At 42.6% G+C, this 22011-nt stretch overlaps 1 protein-coding gene across 2 annotated transcripts in view; it reads left to right on the forward strand.

The window, feature by feature from the left end:
• HUNK (hormonally up-regulated Neu-associated kinase) overlaps positions 1-22011 on the forward strand; it is a 112242-nt gene that overhangs the window by 67361 nt on the left and 22870 nt on the right. For both annotated transcript variants that reach the window (XM_036880267.2, XM_057504031.1), the window contains exon 5: positions 9745-9872. In XM_036880267.2, the coding sequence (XP_036736162.1) occupies positions 9745-9872 (128 nt within the window). The remainder of the gene's footprint in view (positions 1-9744; positions 9873-22011) is intronic.

Genomic DNA, 22011 nt, shown 5'->3' on the forward strand with positions numbered 1-22011 from the left:
ATTTTTATACTTGATTTATATGTGAATCCCACATTTCTCCCTTATTATTATTATTATTATTTTTAATAAAATGCTGAAGTGGTAGGTAGATGCAAGATAAAGGTAGAAAACATAGTTTAGTGCTGTAAGAGGGCAAATATTGATGATCAGGTGTGTGCCTATAGACTAAGTATTAATCCAAGCTAGACAAAGGCAACAAAACATCCACAGATGCAGAAGATTTCTCTCAAAACAGGGGGGGTGAGGTTCTAAGCCTCACCTCTGTTGATCCCCAATTTCTCACCTGATGGCCGCCCTGCAACTGTGCCTGTCTTAGGTTGTTCCTCCCTTGAGGAATCTTACCCATCTCTGGCTAACCAGTCATCTTCCAGGGCCATACAGGGAAATGTAAAGTTGGTAAGTGAGAGAGAAGCAATATTGTTTGAAAATGTTAGCTTTTTACTTTTTTGCAGATTTATGCCCTGTGGCTTCTATGCCCAGCATTTGTCTTGAGGTATCTTTACCACTTGGAAGAATTATGATACTTGGTAATTTCGATATGAGGCACGAATTCTACTTAGGGGGTGTAATTATGAAGGAAGAAGAGAAGCTATAGAAGTAGCAGATGGAAGAGAACATGGGAAGATTGATTATTTCTTTGACATATCTTCTTGTAGTGTAACATAAGCATGTATAGGTTTTAACTTACTAATTAAATTGCGTGCACACATTAACATAATAGGAATACAGCTACATAACCAAAGCAGACTTACAATTACCAGCCATAGCCAGTGAAACCAAGAAAACCAGTTAGGCACCCTAGGCATTTGTGAAAAATTATCTATGATATGATGGATATTGTCTAACTGAATTTGAATATTTTGAGAAAAATCAGACAAATTAAAACAACACATTCCTGGGAACTGTTCACATCCCATATGTTCTTTTAACAGTAGATACTCTATAGTCGCAAGATTTTGGAGCGCTGCAACTTGCACTTCTCCTAATTCTTGGTTGAGTTCTGACAGTATAGATCCAGTCAAATTTGTTGTTTTACTGTATGCGCAGGCCAGCTTAGATATCTCCTTCTTCATCCCATGGCAAGTCCAGGAACCGGTGGGATGAATGCAGCTACAACTGCAGCATCGCCTGGATGTTTGTTGAGGTTTTTTGATGATCATCTTCTGGCATGAGTCTTCCAGAGAGTGCTAATGTTGGAAGTTCTTCTTCATATCGTATCTTAGTTCATTTTCTGGGTAGCCAAATTAGGCTTTGATCCTCTGTATAAACACAAACAAACCCTTTGCCCACACTTTGATATGCCCTTTATACCATTGTGAAGAACTTATTGGAGATAACCACACAGGAACTGCTTTTTTTTTTTTTCGTTAAGAGAAAGGAATATTATCAGAAAAATGTACTTCCATAGCTGATCATCTGACACTCTTTAAGTGATCAAAATTAAGGATATTTAAGGCATGCATTAATTGGTGATTTGCAGTTTTATCCTATCAGTGAGTAATCCCCCTTTTCTTTTTTTTCTTTTTTTTTTTTTGTTATTATTAATCTACAATTACATGAAGAACATTATGTTTACTAGGCTCTCCCCTATACCAGGTCCCCCCCCACAAACCCCCTTACAGTCACTGTCCATCAGCATAGCAAAATCAGACAGACAATTTTTTAACAAGCTGTGAGCAGAGTGTAGTAACTGCTGTGCCGGAAGCGGGTGGGGCACAGGAACAAGAGTGGGGAGGCCTCTTGACTGGGGGATCTCAAAGCCAAATCCTAAATATGAGAAGAAGTCCGGTGTGGGAAGAAGGAGGAGTCAGGGCGGAAGGCTCTAGGCAGAGAGACAGGATGTGGGAAGGCTGTGGGGTGGGCATGTGGGCAAAGGGTTTGGATTTTATTCTAAGGGTAGTGAAAGGCCACTGGGCAATTGTAACAGAATGTTATAGGTTGAATTGTGTCCCCCTCCCAAAAGACATGTTGGAGTCCTAACCCCTAGTATCTCAAAATGTGATCTTATTTGGAAATAGGGTCTTCACAGAGGTAATCAAGTTAAAATGAGGTCGTAAAAGCCAGTGTGACTGGTGTCTTTATAAAGGGGGAAATTTGGACCCAGAGAGACATGGGAGGCCATGTGAGAATGAAGGCAGAGATCAGAGTGATGTGCCTACATGCCAAGAAATGCTGAAGAAAGCCAACAACCCACCCGAAGCTCAGGGAGAGGCACAGGACAGATTCTCCTGCACAGCCTCAGGAGGGACCAACCCTGCTGACACCTTGATTTCAGACTTCCAGCCTCCTGAGCTGTGAGCCAAGATATTTTTCTTGTTTAAGCTCTGAAACTTCAGGAAACGGTGAAAATAAACTGATGAGTAAGAGCTCACTCCTCCGGATCCCAGGAGCGTTCTCCCTCCTAGTCAGCATGAAATAATTCCTTTATTGAATCGAGTTCACTAATAGACAAATGGAGGAGACTGAATTCTTGGCCACCCCTTACCCAACCGTGCAAGCCTCCGTCAGCTCCCACCCAGCAGAGGTCACCAAATGGTCAGGTCATAAAACCAAATTCTCATTCATGGCTGTTACCTATAGATGATAAATTATTGGCTGCATGAAAACCAGAAACAAAGCCACAGAATATGTAGAATTTCATCTGCATGGGGGAGAAAGAGTCCCCTGGAGGAAGGGAGGCCAGGCTCTAGTTCATAAGCACTTTTCAGGATGTTTCTGTGTCTCATTTGTTAAAGTCCCATTGGGCAGAGCAGGTTGCATGGCCAAGCCTGGAGTTAAGAGACAGACCCCACCCTTGGCGTGGGGAGTAGCGAAGAATTTGTGGCTTTTTTTCTCTTTTTTTAATCTAACACATTTACCCACTGCTGTGGACTGACTGTTGTCCCCACCCAGCTCATAAGTTGAAGCCCTGACCTCCCCGCGTGATGGTTTCCGGAGGAGGGTTCTCTGGGAGGTCATGAGGGTGGAGCCCCCAAGATGGGATTAGTGCACTTATACGAAGAGACTCTGGCAAGCTTGCTCCCGCCCCCGCGTGTGAAGGCGAAGCACGAAGGTGGCCAACAGCAAGCCAGGAAGAGAGCTCTTACCAGAACCCCACCATGCTGGTGCTCTTCAGCCCTCAGAACTGGTTAAGCCACCTAGTGTGTGGTATCTTGTTATATGGCAGCCACCGCTGAATAAGACACCCACTCACCAACAAGTCTTACCTGTAAACAAACACAGCATGTCAGGAGGCTCAGTGCAGAGCATGAACGAGGCTATACAGCTGGGTCAATTCTAGAAGGCATCAGAGGAGAACTCGCCAGGTGGAGAAGAGGGGGAGAGACTTTTCAGGCAGTGGGAACAACATATGCAAAAGCCAGGAAGACTGAATATCTGATTACTCGCACTCTTAATTGTGGAGAAAATGAAAAACTTGAGAGCCTTCTTTAAAGAGGTAAATTTTCTGTTGCGTTAGGGTGTGTTGTGTGAGATACAGTTAGGTTTCTGTTTGGTGCCCATGACTTTGTTGGCAGAAGTGGAAATGGAAAGCCCAAAGAAAATATAATTTAAAAGGCTGTTTAAAAAAGTGAAAATGGGACCAATGTTCTCCCTGGGCGGGACACTGTTGTTAGAGAACATCCCTTTTTATTGTTCTGAAACAATAGAATGAAGAGTTCACTTCCAAAATCAAAAGCAAACTCCCCTCTCTGGAGGTTTTGGACCTTGACAGGTGAATGGAGCCTTTCTCCAAGACTTCTGAGATTGGCTTAGGAAGAAAACCAGTCATTCAAGGAAACCTTGGCAATGAAAGCTCTTCTCTACAAATGAGGCCCCCAGGATCTTCCTTCTCTAGGGAATCAGGAATTAGCCATGTAAATGGGAAATGGTGCGTGCTCCCCTGGGGCTTTACCATCATTTTCAATGGTCCTTATTTTCATAAATGGACCATGTATAAATACCTTTAAAATCATTCACTTCTTTCTTTTAATCCCGATGACTGTAATATCTGTATTTCTATCTATATCACCAATGAACTTTGAGATTTCAGACACAAAGCCAAAAATGATCATTCTGGTGCAGTGAAGCTTTTTATTGTTAACTGACTTTTCCTTAGAGTGGCATACATGCTTGTTCAAAAGAGCTTTAATGCAGATATACTTCTTAAATGAAAAGAATCAAAATTAACTTTATTTTCAGATTACAGTGCTCTTTTGAGAACTCTGATGACTCTCTAAGGGTAAGGAAAATGGAAATGGAGAGTTCTATCACCAAAAGATTAAGGATGCAACATTTTTTCAGGCAAAAAAATGCTCTTTGATCTCATAGAGACTCCTGGGGTGGGGGAAGCATTTGTGTGAAGACCTGGTGCCTAGTGGGGAGTCATGCACAACACCCAGACCACTATCCCAGTCTCAGTAGGAGAAATCTCTTGTCTACAGTGCTGTCCCTTTGGGTCAGCACGTTGGCTGAGGGGGCCAGCCCAACCATCCCGTGGGGACCTGAGCATTCAGGAGGGAGAGTTGGAAAAGTTCTTCTGGGCCTCAGATTATTTTGTAAAAGTACTACCAAGACATTATCAACTACTGCCAGGGCTCAAACACGGAAGGACAGCATTTTCTCTCCAACCAGTCCTCTTCAATACGAACGAAGGCAGGAGAAGGAGGTGGAAAGTGGAGACGTGTGACTCCTTTTGTTTGGTTAAGGACTTTCAGTTTTCAATAGAGAAGCTTCCTTTAGCCTCTGAGGTTTTTCAGTGATAAATCTGAGACTTTTTTTTTTTGTAGCTAGCATGTGCATTTAAAATAGAAGAAGGGAAGGAAGAAAGGAAAAGGAAAAAAAGGCTTAAAATCCACAAGAAGATAATTTCTTGCAGGGACACAGACCGTTTCATGGAGCGGTTGTGAAGGTTGAGATTTTCCAAATGGATGGATCTGTTACCCGCTACTTTCAAGACCTTAAATTGGAAGTAGTATTGAACACTGATACTGAAAGATGGGAGGGTATTTCATTTAGGTGGAGAGTTATTTTTCGTTTTTCAGAGGCAGTTTCTTTCTTGAAGACTCACACAGAAGCCATGTGTGTCCTCTGATGTCTCCCTCAGTGCAGCTGGTATAAACTGGGCAGTTTCTGAGGATCCCACCTAGTGGCCCAGTGAGAAGGAGGTATCAGATCCTCTACGTGCCAGCATTGCTCTGTCAATTCCTTTGTCCCCTGTGTCTTGTTAATTAACTGCCTCCACGCCTCCCCAGGGAGGTGTGACTTGCTGTCTTCCTTGTTTTGGATGGCAGGTGAGAGTCTAGCTTTTCCTCCAGGGAATGTTTTGTTACTAGACTAAATATCAGGACCACCAGTTGGCTCCTGACTTAATCCCAAAGATACCCCATTTATGGGGTACTTTGTTGGGCCCCATCCTCTCCTCTTCCAGCTGCCCTTCGGTGTCATTTTTTTTTTCTCTCTTTTGATACAGAATATTCCACCGTGTCCACCTTTGGGTTTTCCTCTACCCGATCATGACTTGTCTTTCTTCCTGCTGGGAAAAACCCAAATCATGCACATTCATCCCGTCTCTCACTTGTTTCTTTAAAACTATCTGTGATTCTTGGGAGCCCCATGCCTGCAATGGAGACACTAGAAAGCCCCAGGGCCATATTTCATAAGACACATCAGGAAATTCTGAACATGTTTTGAAACTCGTACTAATTCTGTGAGATTACAGAGGTTTATACACTGCATTCCACTTTTTTCCCTGTGGTATTCTCACATACTTCTGAAATGGCAAAGGGACTAGATTTCTCTTGATCTGATATTAAACATGTAAGAAAACTCTGGGGGAGAGGAATTACAATGCTCTATCTGGTTTCCCATGTAAACTCTCCTAGGACTGAATGATTGTTATTGTAAGTTTCCATTATTATTTGGCAGTGAGATACAAACGTAATTGTAGCTTTGTCTGTCGTTTTAAAGTGTTTTGTGATGAAACGGTAGATTGCATTTTTCAGGAACTGAATTTATGCCAGGCACAGCACCCAGCACTTTCTGTGGCTTAGTTTGTTTGACCCTCCTGCAGCCGGAGAGGGAGGTACTGTTACTGTCCACATTTCACAGATGAGAGATTCTGGTAAGAGAGCTGGATCCTCAGTAAGGATGTGTGAATGTTTTTCTTGATAAACTTCTTGAAGAGAAATGGAATTGTGGAGGTTTGGTAAAATACTTCATTATAAAACCTGCTTGCTTTTCTTGCTGGGACCACTCTGTGCTGGTTCGCTGGCACCAGCTTTAAGATAAGCATCTGTACCCTTTATCTGCAGTCCATCCCAGCCAGATAATGGAAAAGGCAGTAACTGGACACTTCTGTCACCAAGCCAGTTCGTGACAAGGAGATGAGCAGTTTGATGTCTCAAAGACTCCTTGAAGAAAGAAACTTTCATGAAAGTTTTGGAGTCAGTCCTCTGGCCTCATATTACATTCAGCAAACTTGTTCCATTGGATTCCTCTCCCATTACCATAATGTCTTCCCTCCTGAAGCGTTCTGCCCTATTTTATGCACCCCACCTGTGACTGGAAGCCCTGTGTCCCCTAAAGGTAAAGGGAAATATCAAAGGTCATAGGGTAGTCTTCTTGCAAAGGAAGAACCTTCTTGGTAACCCCTCGTGTTGACTTAAGTTATTTTTATTTAAATTTTACTTAACGTGCATAAATGTAAAATTAAACTCCTTTTATTGGTGGCCCCGTACAAGTAGAAAACGAAGGCTAACTTACAAGTTAAATATAACCAAGACTAGAAAAACCCCCAAATATTCAAATTGGCAACATCAGTTACATGCATGGCTGTGGTTTGTGAGAGGCGAAGTGATGTGCAGTCAGAGTGTGGTTCTTACTGCTGGGCACAGGCTTTCTAGCTGCTCAGCCCTTTTGTGTGATCATCAGCTCACCCACCACTTTTCAGTCCTACAGGGGCTTTCAAACTTGAGCGAGTATCCAGAGCACCTGGCGGGCTTGTGAAAACCCTTGTGGGTCCCACCCCCACAGTGCCTGATTCAGTAGGTCTGGGTGGGGCCCAAGAATGTGAATTTCCAGTGAGTTCCTACCTGCCGCTGCTGGTCTGAGGACCACTCCGGGAACCCCTGCACCATTCAGATCATCAGGAGACTCTCTGCCACAGATGGAAACATCGTTGACACATTAAGTCCACCTCTGTTCCTTTCTCATTAGCCTGTGACAATAGAAGTGATGTACTTTAGCAGAATTTGTATGTTGGTAAAGACAAATGTGAAAGTAGACACTGAAATTGAGTGTGTGCAGCAAAGGGTACACTTGGTTACATGGTGATGGCTGATGTCCCTGGTCAGGCTTTGTAGAAGATTTTAATTGATCACCAGAAGAAGATCAAAAGGAGAGCTGCTGGACCCCCAAACATGTGTCCATGTACCTCAGTTTCAGAACGTCATACAGGTTGGGGATTATAAAACACTTACCTGTGGCAAAAATAATACTGTGTAAGTACCTGGCTCTTCAGCTTTGAGTGTGAAGTCAGACTGAGATTTCGGGCACAGGTGAGCTCACACAGGTGAGCAGGGACAGTCACTGGTTGTGTCCCACACTGTTGTGTAGAAGGTGGAGGCTGGCTTAGTACTGGGGACCTTTCCTTGTGCACAGGGTTGCTTGAATGGAATGAGCAACGTTAGGAAGGTGGGAGACAGCTTGTCCTGAAGACTGCTCAGGGGTCCCCAACAACTCTGCGGGGTGTTCGAGGGGATTCCCATCCATAAAAGCCACATGTCCAAGACCCCTTCAAATGCAACAATTTGACAATTTGGGGGCCTTCTTAGCATTCCCTCTTACAGTCTCCGAGGGTCCTCCAAGCGGGGATGGTTAGCTCTATCTCAGCCCTCTCCAAAAGGGGGCCTGTGGGTCTCAGACGTGTTGCCAGCTCCCGTTCCTTCCCTCCACCCCAGACTGGCTCTCCTGCCCAGCTTCCTCAGTTCTCTCACTGTTACCACCGGTGATCCGGCTTTCCAACTTGGTACCTGGCACACCCCCTCTGAATATCTCTGTTGCACATCAACCTTTCTCCTTCCACTGCTGCCAGTGTGTGGATTTCCTGCCCTTCTCCTCATTCGCATTTGGGACCCCTTTCATCCATTTAATACCAGATGGCTACTCCCCACATTATTTGGCCCTAGCACTTTTATTCACCCAACATCTATTCTTGTCCTTGGGAATGTGTTCCACTAACTGCACTTGGAGAAATGCTGCTCTGAACAGCGCCATATATGCCTGGTTCATTCTTGTCTGCATTTCTTACTCGGTGGGGTTTCTGTTCCCCAGCCTCACAACCAACCAAAAACATAAGCTCACACACAAGTACTCACCACCAGAGAGGCCTCCTGTCTCCCAGTACTTATGATAGACCTCTTTCTCCCTTAATTGAACTCCACTGTGGTCCAAAGCAACACAGGTGAGCATTTTCTTATCCCCTCTGCACTCATCACCACTTCAAAGAATTGTGCTTGTTCATTTGTTTACCTGTTGACTGTCATTCTGGTCTCAGCCTCCCCAGCATGCTTCCAAGTTCAAGATGGCAGGTCCTTGTCTGGGTCACTGCAACCCTGCCCAGCACCATGCTCGGGGCAGAGAGCCAGCCAACAAGCATTTGTGGGCTGAATGCTTACCTAGTCTCCCTAACTCGACTGTGAGTTACAGAGCAGGAACAGAGTCTTCACGTGTCTGCGGTTTTGAGAATGATTTCTAGCTGGAGCTGGTGAGCTCTGTACCTGTCATGATCTGGAGCACTGTAATTCAGAGGCAGCTCAGGGGAATTGGGCCTCATGGGTCTTAATTTCAGTCAGTCTCCCTGGATTTGTTTTGACTGGAAATCCTATTGCCTGTTTAAAAACATATTCCCTTGGGTGCTTTTGAACACTTGAGACTTCTTGGCAGGCAGGCATTTCATCCCTATCAAGAAATCTCATCAAAATGCTGTTAGGTTTGCACATCAGGAAAATAAAAATCCTCCAAGAAGATGTTGCTGTTCTCTCGATTGGCTTTGGATGTAAGTAGGTAAGCCCTTTCAGAAAGTATCTCGAGCACATCTGATAAATTGGGTCAAGGCTGGGTGGCAGAATCTCACAATAAACAATGACGAAGAAAATGAGAGGAGGAAGGAGACACCTCCCCCCAAGGGTTTTCTCTAGTTACAGGACAAAACAGTTCAAGGGAAGGACAGTGCCTTGAAGGGAAGGAAAGTGCCAGTTTGAGGTAGGAGATTTTTGCTTTGAAGGGCTGAGCGGCCCCCAGAGCATGCTGATTAGGCTGTGACTTGCCCTCCCATGCAGGGTCTTGCTCTGTGTTTTTGGGTCTGGCCTCCTCTAGTCTCCACCTTGTAAACCATACCTGGAAAACCAGATAATGGCAAGACTACTTTTATTCGAGGTTCCTAACTTCCACCTGAAATTTTTCACATAATTTGGTCTGGACTTGTTTCCAGAAGGAGAGGCATGGTTGCCCCTCCTTAGACGGGCAGCTCCTGACGCTCTTTAGATTCCTCTTCTCCCCATAGTCCCTTGTCCCAGCCTTCACAAGTGTGCTTTAAGCCATGCCTTTCACTTCTGCCGCTTCAGTGTGGTGCAGAGGGTTCCAGAGAGAAGGCCTCTTGAGGTCAGCCCAAAGGTGACAGGATTGAAGCATCACAAACCTGGGTGCCCCTTGTCTTGCCCTCTGGGGGCCTTATTCTGGTCTCATGTTTTGTGTCTCTCTTTTCAGAGGTGTGAACATGTATGCCATGTTGACTGGGACCCTGCCTTTCACGGTGGAGCCTTTTAGCCTGAGGGCTTTGTACCAGAAGATGGTGGACAAGGAAATGAACCCTCTCCCCACCCAGCTCTCCACAGGTAACACACCTGCCTCTCTGGACTCGGTTCAGGACTTGGGCCCCCACCCGACTTGCTGCATCTGTAAAGCAGTGTTTGTTTTGCAGCAGTGGTGTTAGGACTCTCCATGTCAGGTCTCTTCTTAGTAGTAAACCTAAGACTTCAGAGTGGTCGGGTTTCCCGTCCCTAAGTAGCCACTCCCCTCATCTCATCTTGATCCTTTCCTTTTCCATTATAATTCTGAACCCCTGACTCCCTCCTTTCTCCTTCCTCTTCCTGCACAGAACCTATGTATGAAAAGGATCTGTTCTCTAGTGGAAAAATAGTAGCTTTGATTGTTTTAAAACTCACCATATTACGATATTGACTTTGAAAAGAACGTTTATAATTACACTTCTATTGTGTCTTCGTCAATTTTCTGTAAGGAAATACTAGTTTCATCCCAGTTTGGTTTCTGATTTGTTTTGCTATTTGTATTTTTGAGCCTGTTCAAAAGCTTTTAAAAACATAAAGGTTCAATTACTTGGTTAGACTGAATCATCAGGTGTGTCTGGAAAGTCCGTTCAAACTTTAGCTGGTTCACATTTCAGTGAACAGTTCATTTTAAGGTTTGGTTTCAGAGCCAGTAAACTAGCACAATTTGTTGTTTTGTTTGGATCCCAATTCACTTCAAGTTCCTGGCTTCAGCTTGGTCTTGATTATTTAATTGGCTCTTTAAAATAAACTCAGCTTCATTGAGATAAGGCATGTGACCATACACACACAAAAAGTAATTACTTAATTTCTACTTATGATTAAGACATAGCATTTTAATTTTACTACTGTTATATATTTTTTTCTTTTGTGTTTATAAAGCCATCCATGAAACTGACCCTAGATTTATGCTTGCCAAGTGGAATCCAAACTGAAATGCATGCATTCTTGCATGTAATTACCTAATTTGATTCATACATCCACCTTTGCTAGGGAGCATGGAAGTCTCTTGTACCCTCATGCCTAGAAAAGGCAGACAGTGCTCCCTTTGAATCCCAGCCAAGACTCTGAGGAGCTAGAATACTGCTTCTCATTGTATTAGTCAGGATAGGCCAGGTTTTGCTGCAGTAATAAACAGCCCCCAAATCTCAGAGGCTTATGGTAACAAAAATTAATTTCTCATTCATGCCACATATCTATTGAGAGTTGGATCAAGGTTTTGAAGGGTTCTGCCCATGCTAGTCAGTCAGGGTCCCAGACTGATGGAGGAGCCACCACTTCAAACATATCCAGTCCATACAGAGGGAAATAGAACTATGGAAGATTTCTCATTGGCAATTAAGTGTCTCATCAACATTCCACTCCTTGCTCCTAACTTTCTAAAACATGTCACATGGGTTCACCCAACCTAAGGGGGTGGGGAAGCAATCCTACTGTGTGTCTAGATGGCAGAAAGCCAGATACATCTATTGAGCCACAGGCTGTTGGGGGAGGAGCAGGCAGTTCAGCTTACATTGTCCCTGGGGTGGTTTGGGTAGCAGGGCGTGGGTGGTAGATCAACACCACCAGAAATCAGTCTCATTGCTTTAGAACCAACCTGTTTTAAACCCAGTAATATTATGCAGCCTTAGCAGGCTGAGCTGGAAGTCTTTTCTGATTGTGAAGATTAAATTTACCCCTCAATAAGTGAAAGTTACACTTCTGAAGATGTTAAAAAATAGTCAAAAGGAAATTTCTAAGCAGATATATTAGAAATGTTCTCTGTGACTCAGCATCCCTGGAGTTGGCGCCCAACCCTGCACAGCTCCTGCTCTGAGCAGGCAGCTCTGACTTTGGCCTTTGGCTCTGTATGTGCTTGTTAAGATCCTCACATTCCTACAGGACTTTGTTATTCTGACTCGTCAAACATGAACAAGCATGAATTGCAATTCTCTATCTGCTTTTTCCAGTTAAGGAACCTAGGGTCCGTCTCCTCGCTACTTTTTTTTTTTTAACTATTAGATACATACATATTTTTCCTCAAATAAGGCTTTAACCCTTGGTGCCAGGTAGCAAGCATAGCATTTGCACATAATAAATGCTCAGGGAATCTAGGTTGCTGACTCTGTGTTAAAGTATGTGACCTGGGAAGGCAACCCATGGATTCACTTGACTGCTCTGGGTGGTGGGTCCTGGAGCTGTAGGCCTGCCACTGAGGAGGCCCAGGTCATCATTTCGTGTTTACTGAGTGAACGACTTCAGTTTTGGGGACCAGTCATCGCCCTCTGATAGGCCCCTGTTTCTCCAATATGCACCTCACCAACTTGACCACTTCTCCCTTCCAGCCAGCCTGGCCCACCATCAACCATGATACTGGATGGTACCTTCTTGTTTATATCCCCAAATATTAGCTTACCAGTAACAAGAGTAGATGCCATTTATTGAGTGGCCATGTATAAGTGCTTGTCATGTTATCCTTTGTTCCCATAACAACCGTGTAAGGTAAGAACTATTATTCCTAATTTATCAATAATGGAAATGACCCTCAGATGATGAGCTTTCCTGTTTTTGAATTCATATTTGCTTGACCCCCAAACCTGTATTTTCCTACTATGCTGGGCTGCTTCTCTCCCTTTCCTTATTTTGTTTAGTATAAGATGCTCCCCCTCACCCAGATTTGGGGGTATTATCTGTTGTCCTTATGTTTTGAGTAATGTCAAAATTGAAATGTCCAAATTGAAAATATGCCAATTTCATTAAGTGTCTCACTAACTCATCTGTATTCATTTAATGATTCTGTCACTCATATTTATAGTGATCTCTGTCTATTGTATAATACTACTCTTTTTTTAGATTAAATTGGAAGAATTTTTGTCAATTTGAGTTGGAAAAAAAACAATGTTATTGCCCTTGTGAGTCCATTGTGCATGCATTTGAAGAATTTCCGCTCGTCTCTACTATGTAGTTTGAAACTAAGTTTTTGGGACCTTTTCAATTCTCACTTCTAGACTGTCTCTTTCTGCTTGTTGGCACTTGCATATCAGAGAGTTGCAAAAGCCTTTCATGACTTCTACACATTTTTCAGACAGCTTACCTTTCCATCTCTACACCTCAGTGATGGCACTTACAATACATTCCAAACAGTCACTTCATTTCAGGAGGTTTTTGCACTGTGAAGTCGCTGAAGTGAAGCTGAAGGTTAAATGTTGGCATTTGTTGGGGTGAACCAGTGTCAATAAAGATCTCTGAGGAGGTTCGACTGTCAGGTAACTCTCGGTGCTTTTGCCTAGGAGGTGATGAGGAAAGGGGCCTCATGTGGGGATAGGACCCCACTTGTATCCAATAGGCTATACTAATGCAAAAAGCCCCATGGCTCTGGCTGTGTCCTCTGGTCCTTTCCCTAAGCTCAGTGTCGTGATATCTGCACAAGCCAGTCCAGACTTTGCAAAGCTAGTGCTTCACAGAGGAAACTAGGTTTTGCACCAGAGGCATGTGTACTGTGTGTGATATGGAGCATGGAGAGGGAGCACCCCATGTGGGTCATCCCTGCCCTTGGGCTTGAATGGAGATCCCAGTTGCTAGCTTAGAAGGGTGACCATGCACACCATGCTTTCTGGGACAGTGAAAATACTTTAATCCACTTTGTTCATGAGATATAGGGATGCTCAAGACTCTAACACAAACTTTGAAGAGCTCTAAGGGTGTTTTCAAAGTCCTTTTTGGATAGTAATGCAATGTTCTTGATGTTCAAAGAAATAAAATATGTCAGTAGAGATTCTAACTAAAATTACTTGTGCTCATCAGCAATTTATGAAGATGCGGAGTTCTGAAAATAGAACAAAAACACGCATCCAGACTGTTGTTAGCTCTTCTGGTTAGTCATATCTGAAAATGCCTGGCAGTAGCCTGGCTTGTTCAGATCCTTTGAGGGTAAGTGACAGGGGCACCTCAGAAACATCATTAACTCACAGATCCATGTTTCAATTCTTTTTTTTTTTTTTTTTTTTTTTTAATAATTATTTTTTATTGAAGGGTAGTTGACACACAGTATTACATTACATGAGTTTCAAGTGTACAACACAGTGGTAGAACATTTATATACATAATTCTAGGTTCCAGCTATCACCCTACCAGGCTGTTACAATATCTTGACTATATTCCTTATGCTATACATTACATCCCGGTTACTAATTTATTTTACCATTGGAAGTCTGTCCTTTTTTTTTTTTTTTTTTTTTTTTTCTGAGGGCATCTCTCATATTTATTGATCAAATGGTTGTTAACGACAATAAAATTCTGTATAGGGGAGTCAATGCTCAATGCACAATCATTATTCCACCCCAAGCCTAATTTTTGTCAGTCTCCAATCTTCTGAGGCATAACAAACAAGTTTTTACATGTAGAACAAATTCTTACATAATGAATAAGTTACATGGTGAACAGTACAAGGGCAGTCATCACAGAAACTTTCGGTTTTGCTCATACATTATGAACTATAAACAGTTCAAATATGAATACTGATTTGGTTTTTATACTTGATTTATATGTGGATACCACATTTCTCTCTTTATTATTATTATTTTTAATAAAATGCTGAAGTGGTAGGTAGATACAAGATAAAGGTAGAAAACATAGTTTAGTGTTGTAAGAGAGCACATGTAGATGATCAGGTGTGTGCCTGTAGACTATGTGTTAATCCAAGCTAGACCAGGGCAATAAAACATCCACGTATGCAGAAGATTTCTCTCAGAACGGGGGGGTGAGGTTCTAAGCCTCACCTCTGTTGATCCCCAATTTCTCACCTGATGGCCCCCCTGCGACTGTGCCTGTCTTAGGTTGTTCCTCCCTTGAGGAATCTTACCCGTCTCTGGCTAACCAGTCATCTTCCGGGGCCATACAGGGAAATGTGAAGTTGGTAAGTGAGAGAGAAGCCTTATTGTTTGAAAAAGTTAGCTTTTTACTTCTTTGCATATTTATGCCCTGTGGCTTCTATGCCCAGCATTTGTCTTGAGGTATCTTTACCACTTGGAAGAATTATGATACTCGGTAAATTTGATATGAGGCACGAATTCTATTTAAGGGTTGTAATTAGGAAGGAAGAAGAAAAGCTATAGAAGTAGCAGGCGGAAGAAAACATGGGAAGATTGATTATTTCTTTGATATATCTTCTTGTAGAGTAACTTCAGCATGTATAGGTTTTAAGCTACTACTTAAATTGCACACACACATTAACATAATAGGAGTATAGTTACATAACCAAAGCATATCTGTAATTACCAGCCATCTGCAGTGAAACCAAGAAAACCAGTTAGGCACCTTAGGCATTTGTGAAAACTTATCTATGATATGGTGGATATTGTCCAAATGAACTTGAACAGTCTGAGAGAAATCAGACAAATTAAAACAACCCATTCCTGGGGACTGTTCACATGCCATATGTTCTTTTAACAATAAATAGTTTGTAGTTGTAAGACTTTGGGGCGCTACAATTTGCACTTCTCCAAATTCTTGGTTGAGTTCCAACAGTACAGATCCAGTCCAATTTTGTTGTTTTACTGTATGCACAGGCCAGCTTAGATATCTCCTTCCTCATTCCCATGGCAGGTCCAGGAACTGGTGGGATGAGTGCATCTACAGCTGTAGCAGTGCGTGGATCTTTGTTGGGGTTTTTTGATGATCATCTTCTGGCATGAGTCTTCCAGAGGGTGCAGATGTTGGAAGTTCTTTTTCATATCATATCTTAGTTCATTTTCGGGGTAGCCCAATTAGGCTTTGATCCTCTGTATAAACACAAACAGACCCTTTGCCTACACTTTTATATGCCCTTTATACCCTTGTGTAGAACTCGTTGGAGGTTACCACACAGGAACTGCCCTTTTTTTTTTTTTTTTTTTTTTTTGCTATCACTAATCTACACTTACATGACGAATATTATGTTTACTAGGCTCTCCCCTATACCAGGTCTCCCCTATAAACCCCTTTACAGTCACTGTCCATCAGCGTAGCAACCTGTTGTAGAATCACTACTTGCCTTCTCTGTGTTGTACAGCCCTCCCTTTTCTCCTACCCCCCCATGCATGTTAATCTTAATACCCCCCTACTTCTCCCCCCCTTATCCCTCCCTACCCACCCATCCTCCCCAGTCCCTTTCCCTTTGGTACCTGTTAGTCCATTCTTGAGTTCTGTGATTCTGCTGCTGTTTTGTTCCTTCAGTTTTTCCTTTGTTCTTATATTCCACAGATAAGTGAAATCATTTGGTATTTCTCTTTCTCCGCTTGGCTTGTTTCACTGAGCATAATACCCTCCAGCTCCATCCATGTTGCTGCAAATGATTGGATTTGCCCTTTTCTTATAGCTGAGTAGTATTCCATTGTGTATATGTACCACATCTTCTTTATCCATTCATCTATTGATGGACATTTAGGTTGCTTCCAATTCTTGGCTATTGTAAATAGTGCTGCAATAAACATAGGGGTGCATCTGTCTTTCTCAAACTTGATTGCTGCATTCTTAGGGTAAATTCCTAGGAGTGCAATTCCTGGGTCAAATGGTAAGTCTGTTTTGAGCATTTTGATGTACCTCCATACTGCTTTCCACAATGGTTGAACTAACTTACATTCCCACCAGCAGTGTAGGAGGGTTCCCCTTTCTCCACAGCCTCGCCAACATTTGTTGTTGTTTGTCTTTTGGATGGCAGCCATCCTTACTGGTGTGAGGTGATACCTCATTGTAGTTTTAATTTGCATTTCTCTGATAATTAGCGATGTGGAGCATCTTTTCATGTGTCTGTTGGCCATCTGTATTTCTTTTTTGGAGAACTGTCTGTTCAGTTCCTCTGCCCATTTTTTAATTGGGTTATTTGTTTTTTGTTTGTTGAGGCGTGAGAGCTCCTTATATATTCTGGACGTCAAGCCTTTATCGGATGTGTCATTTTCAAATATATTCTCCCATACTGTAGGGATCCTTCTTGTTCTATTGATGGTGTCTTTTGCTGTACAGAAGCTTTTCAGCTTAATATAGTCCCACTTACTCATTTTTGCTGTTGTTTTCCTTGCCTGGGGAGATATGTTCAAGAAGAGGTCACTCATGTTTATGTCTAAGAGGTTTTCGCCTATGTTTTCTTCCAGGAGTTTAATGGTTTCATGGCTTACATTCAGGTCTTTGATCCATTTTGAGTTTACTTTTGTATATGGGGTTAGACAATGGTCCAGTTTCATTCTCCTACATGTAGCTGTCCAGTTTTGCCAGCACCACCTGTTGAAGAGACTGTCATTTCGCCATTGTATGTCCATGGCTCCTTTATCAAATATTAATTGACCATATATGTCTGGGTTAATGTCTGGATTCTCTAGTCTGTTCCATTGGTCTGTGGCTCTGCTCTTGTGCCAGTACCAAATTGTCTTGATTACTATGGCTTTATAGTAGAGCTTGAAGTTGGGGAGTGAGATCCCCCCTACTTTATTCTTCTTTCTCAGGATTGCTTTGGCTATTCGGGGTCTTTGGTGTTTCCATATGAATTTTTGAATTATTTGTTCCAGTTCATTGAAGAATGTTGCTGGTAGTTTCATAGGGATTGCATCAAATCTGTATATTGCTTTGGGCAGGATGGCCATTTTAACGATATTAATTCTTCCTAGCCACGAGCATGGGATGAGTTTCCATCTGTTAGTGTCCCCTTTAATTTCTCTTAAGAGTGACTTGTAGTTTTCAGAGTATAAGTCTTTCACTTCTTTGGTTAGGTTTATTCCTAGGTATTTTATTTTTTTTGATGCAATTGTGAATGGAGTTGTTTTCCTGATTTCACTCTCTGTTGGTTCATTGTTAGTATATAGGAAAGCCACAGATTTCTGTGTGTTGATTTTGTATCCTGCAACTTTGCTGTATTCCGATATCAGTTCTAGTAGTTTTGGGGTGGAGTCTTTAGGGTTTTTTATGTACAGTATCATGTCATCTGCAAATAGTGACAGTTTAACTTCTTCTTTACCAATCTGGATTCCTTGTATTTCTTTATTTTGTCTGATTGCCGTGGCTAGGACCTCCAGTACTATGTTAAATAACAGTGGAGAGACTGGGCATCCCTGCCTAGTTCCCGATCTCAGAGGAAATGCTTTCAGCTTCTCGCTGTTCAATATGATGTTGGCTGTGGGTTTATCATAGATGGCCTTTATTATGTTGAGGTACTTGCCCTCTATTCCCATTTTGCTGAGAGTTTTTAACATGAATGGATGTTGAACTTTGTCAAATGCTTTTTCAGCATCTATGGAGATGATCATGTGGTTTTTGTCTTTCTTTTTGTTGATGTGGTGGATGATGTTGATGGACTTTCGAATGTTGTACCATCCTTGCATCCCTGGAATGAATCCCACTTGGTCATGGTGTATGATCCTTTTGATGTATTTTTGAATTCGGTTTGCTAATATTTTGTTGAGTATTTTTGCATCTACGTTCATCAGGGATATTGGTCTGTAGTTTTCTTTTTTGGTCGGGTCTTTGCCTGGTTTTGGTATTAGGGTGATGTTAGCTTCATAGAATGAGTTTGGGAGTATCCCCTCCTCCTCTATTTTTTGGAAAACTTTAAGGAGAATGGGTATTATGTCTTCCCTGTATGTCTGATAAAATTCCGAGGTAAATCCATCTGGCCCGGGGGTTTTGTTCTTTGGTAGTTTTTTGATTACCTCTTCAATTTCGTTGCTGGTAATTGGTCTGTTTAGATTTTCTGTTTCTTCCTGGGTCAATCTTGGAAGGTTATATTTTTCTAGGAAGTTGTCCATTTCTCCTAGGTTTCCCAGCTTGTTAGCATATAGGTTTTCATAGTATTCTCCAATAATTCTTTGCATTTCCGTGGGGTCCGTCGTGATTTTTCCTTTCTCGTTTCTGATACTGTTGATTTGTGTTGACTCTCTTTTCTTCTTAATAAGTCTGGCTAGAGGCTTATCTATTTTGTTTATTTTCTCGAAGAACCAGCTCTTGGTTTCATTGATTTTTGCTATTGTTTTATTCTTCTCAATTTTATTTATTTCTTCTCTGATCTTTATTATGTCCCTCCTTCTGCTGACCTTAGGCCTCATCTGTTCTTCTTTTTCCAATTTCGATAATTGTGACATTAGACCATTCATTTGGGATTGCTCTTCCTTTTTTAAATATGCTTGGATTGCTATATACTTTCCTCTTAAGACTGCTTTTGCTGTGTCCCACAGAAGTTGGGGCTTAGTGTTGTTGTTGTCATTTGTTTCCATATATTGCTGGATCTCCATTTTGATTTGGTCATTGATCCATTGATTATTTAGGAGCGTGTTGTTAAGCCTCCATGTGTTCGTGAGCCTCTTTGCTTTCTTTGTACAGTTTATTTCTAGTTTTATGCCTTTGTGGTCTGAAAAGTTGGTTGGTAGGATTTCAATCTTTTGGAATTTTCTGAGGCTCTTTTTGTGGCCTAGTATGTGGTCTATTCTGGAGAATGTTCCATGTGCACTTGAGAAGAATGTATATCCCGCTGCTTTTGGATGTAGAGTTCTATAGATGTCTATTAGGTCCATCTGCTCTACTGTGTTGTTCAGTGCTTCCGTGTCCTTACTTATTTTCTGCCCAGTGGATCTATCCTTTGGGGTGAGTGGTGTGTTGAAGTCTCCTAGAATGAATGCATTGCAGTCTATATCCCCCTTTAGTTCTGTTAGTATTTGTTTCACATATGCTGGTGCTCCTGTGTTGGGTGCATATATATTTAGAATGGTTATATCCTCTTGTTTGACTGAGCCCTTTATCATTATGTAGTGTCCTTCTTTATCTCTTGTTACTTTCTTTGTTTTGAAGTCTATTTTGTCTGATATTAGTACTGCAACCCCTGCTTTCTTCTCACTGTTGTTTGCTTGAAATATGTTTTTCCATCCCTTGACTTTTAGTCTGTACATGTCTTTGGGTTTGAGGTGAGTTTCTTGTAAGCAGCATATAGATGGGTCTTGCTTTTTTATCCATTCTGTTACTCTGTGTCTTTTGATTGGTGCATTCAACCCATTAACATTTAGGGTGACTATTGAAAGATATGTACTTATTGCCATTGCAGGCTTTAAATTCGTGGTTACCAAAGGTTCAAGGTTAGCCTCTTTAGTATCTTACTGCCTAACTTAGCTCGCTTATTGAGCTGTTATATACACTGTCTGGAGATTCTTTTCTTCTCTCCCTTCTTGTTCCTCCTCCTCGATTCTTCATATGTTGGGTGTTTTGTGCTGTGCTCTTTCTAGGAGTGCTCCCATCTAGAGCAGTCCCTGTAAGATGTTCTGTAGAGGTGGTTTGTGGAAAGCAAATTCCCTCAGCTTTTGTTTGTCTGGGAATTGTTTAATCCCACCGTCATATTTGAATGATAGTCGTGCTGGATACAGTATCCTTGGTTCAAGGCCCTTCTGTTTCATTGTATTAAATATATCATGCCATTCTCTTCTGGCCTGTAGGGTTTCTGTTGAGAAATCTGACGTTAGCCTGATGGGTTTTCCTTTATAGGTGACCTTTTTCTCTCTAGCTGCCTTTAACACTCTTTCCTTGTCCTTGATCTTTGCCATTTTAATTATTATGTGTCTTGGTGTTGCCCTTCTTGGATCCTTTCTGTTGGGGGTTCTGTGTATTTCCGTGGTCTGTTTGATTACTTCCTCCCCCAGTGTGGGGAAGTTTTCAGCAATTATTTCTTCTAAGATACTTTCCATCTCTTTTCCTCTCTCTTCTTCTTCTGGGACCCCTATAATACGGATATTGTTCCTTTTGGATTGGTCACACAGTTCTCTTAATATTGTTTCATTCCTGGAGATCCTTTTGTCTCTCTCTCTGTCAGCTGCTATGCGTTCCTGTTCTCGGATTTCAATTCCATCAATGGCCTCTTGCATTCTATCCATTCTGCTTATAAACCCTTCCAGAGTTTGCTTCATTTCTGCGATCTCCTTTCTGGCATCTGTGATCTCTTTCCGGACTTCATCCCATTTCTCTTGCGTATTTCTCTGCATCTCTGTCAGCATGTTTATGATTCTTATTTTGAATTCTTTGTCAGGAAGACTGGTTAGGTCTGTCTCCTTCTCTGGTGTTGTCTCTGTGATCTTTGTCTGCCTGTAGCTTTGCCTTTTCATGGTGATAGGAATAGTCTGCAGAACTGGGACGAGTGACGGCTGGAAGGACTTCCTTTCTTGTTGGTTTGTGGCCCTCCTCTCCTGGGAGAACAGCGGCCTCTAGTGGCTTGTGCTGCGCAGCTGCGCGCAGACAGGGTTTCTGCTTCCTGCCCGGCTGCTATGGAGTTAATCTCCGCTGTTGCTGTGGGCGTGGGCTGGCTCGGGCAGCTACTCCAAAATGGTGGAGTCGCGTTGGAGCAGGAGCTGCTGGGAGGCTATTTATCTCCGTAAGGGGCCTCCCTGCTCCCTGCAGCCCAGGGGTTAGGGTGCCCAGAGATCCCGGATTCCCTACCTCTGGATTAAGTGGCCCGCCCTGCCCCTTTAAGACTTCCAAAAAGCACCCGCCAAAACAAAACAACGACCACAAAAAAAAACAAGAAAGAAAATTTTTTTAATCAAAAAAAAAAAAAATTTTTTAATTAAAAAAAAAAAAAAAAGGTGGTCGTTCGTTTTTCTTTATTCTCCGGTGCCAGCCTCAGGCCTCTGCTCACCGGTCTTTCTGCCCTGTTTCCCTAATATCGGGGTCCCTGTCCCTTTAAGACTTCCAAAAAGCGCTCGCCAAAACAAAGCAGCAAAAAAGCAAAAAAAAAAAAAAAATGGTCGCGCGCTTTTCTTATGTCCTCTGTCGCCCAGCCTCCAGTGCCTGCTCACTGTTCTTGCTGCCCTGTTTTCCCAGTATCGAGGGCCCTGCACTCTGGCCCGGATGGCTGGGGCTGGGTGTTCGGCAGCCCTGGGCTCCGTCTCCCTCCCGCTCTGCCTGCTCTTCTCCCGCCGGGAGCTGGGGGGAGGGGCGCTCGGCTCCCGCGGGGCCGGGGCTTGTATCTTACCCCCTTCGCGAGGTGCTGGGTTCTCTCAGGTGTGGATGTGGTCTGGATATTGTCCTGTGTCCTCTGGTCTTTATTCTAGGAAGGGTTGTCTTTGTTATATTTTCATAGATATATGTTGTTTTGGGAGGAGATTTCCGCTGCTCTACTCACGCCGCCATCTTCCGCCCCCTCCCATGTTTCAATTCTTTAAGTCCACATCTTTCTTTGATCAATAGATGCCCCGGAGTAAGCATCCAG

The sequence above is a fragment of the Manis pentadactyla genome, chromosome 1 (assembly GCF_030020395.1).
Source record: "Manis pentadactyla isolate mManPen7 chromosome 1, mManPen7.hap1, whole genome shotgun sequence".
Taxonomy (NCBI): Eukaryota; Metazoa; Chordata; class Mammalia; order Pholidota; family Manidae; genus Manis; species Manis pentadactyla.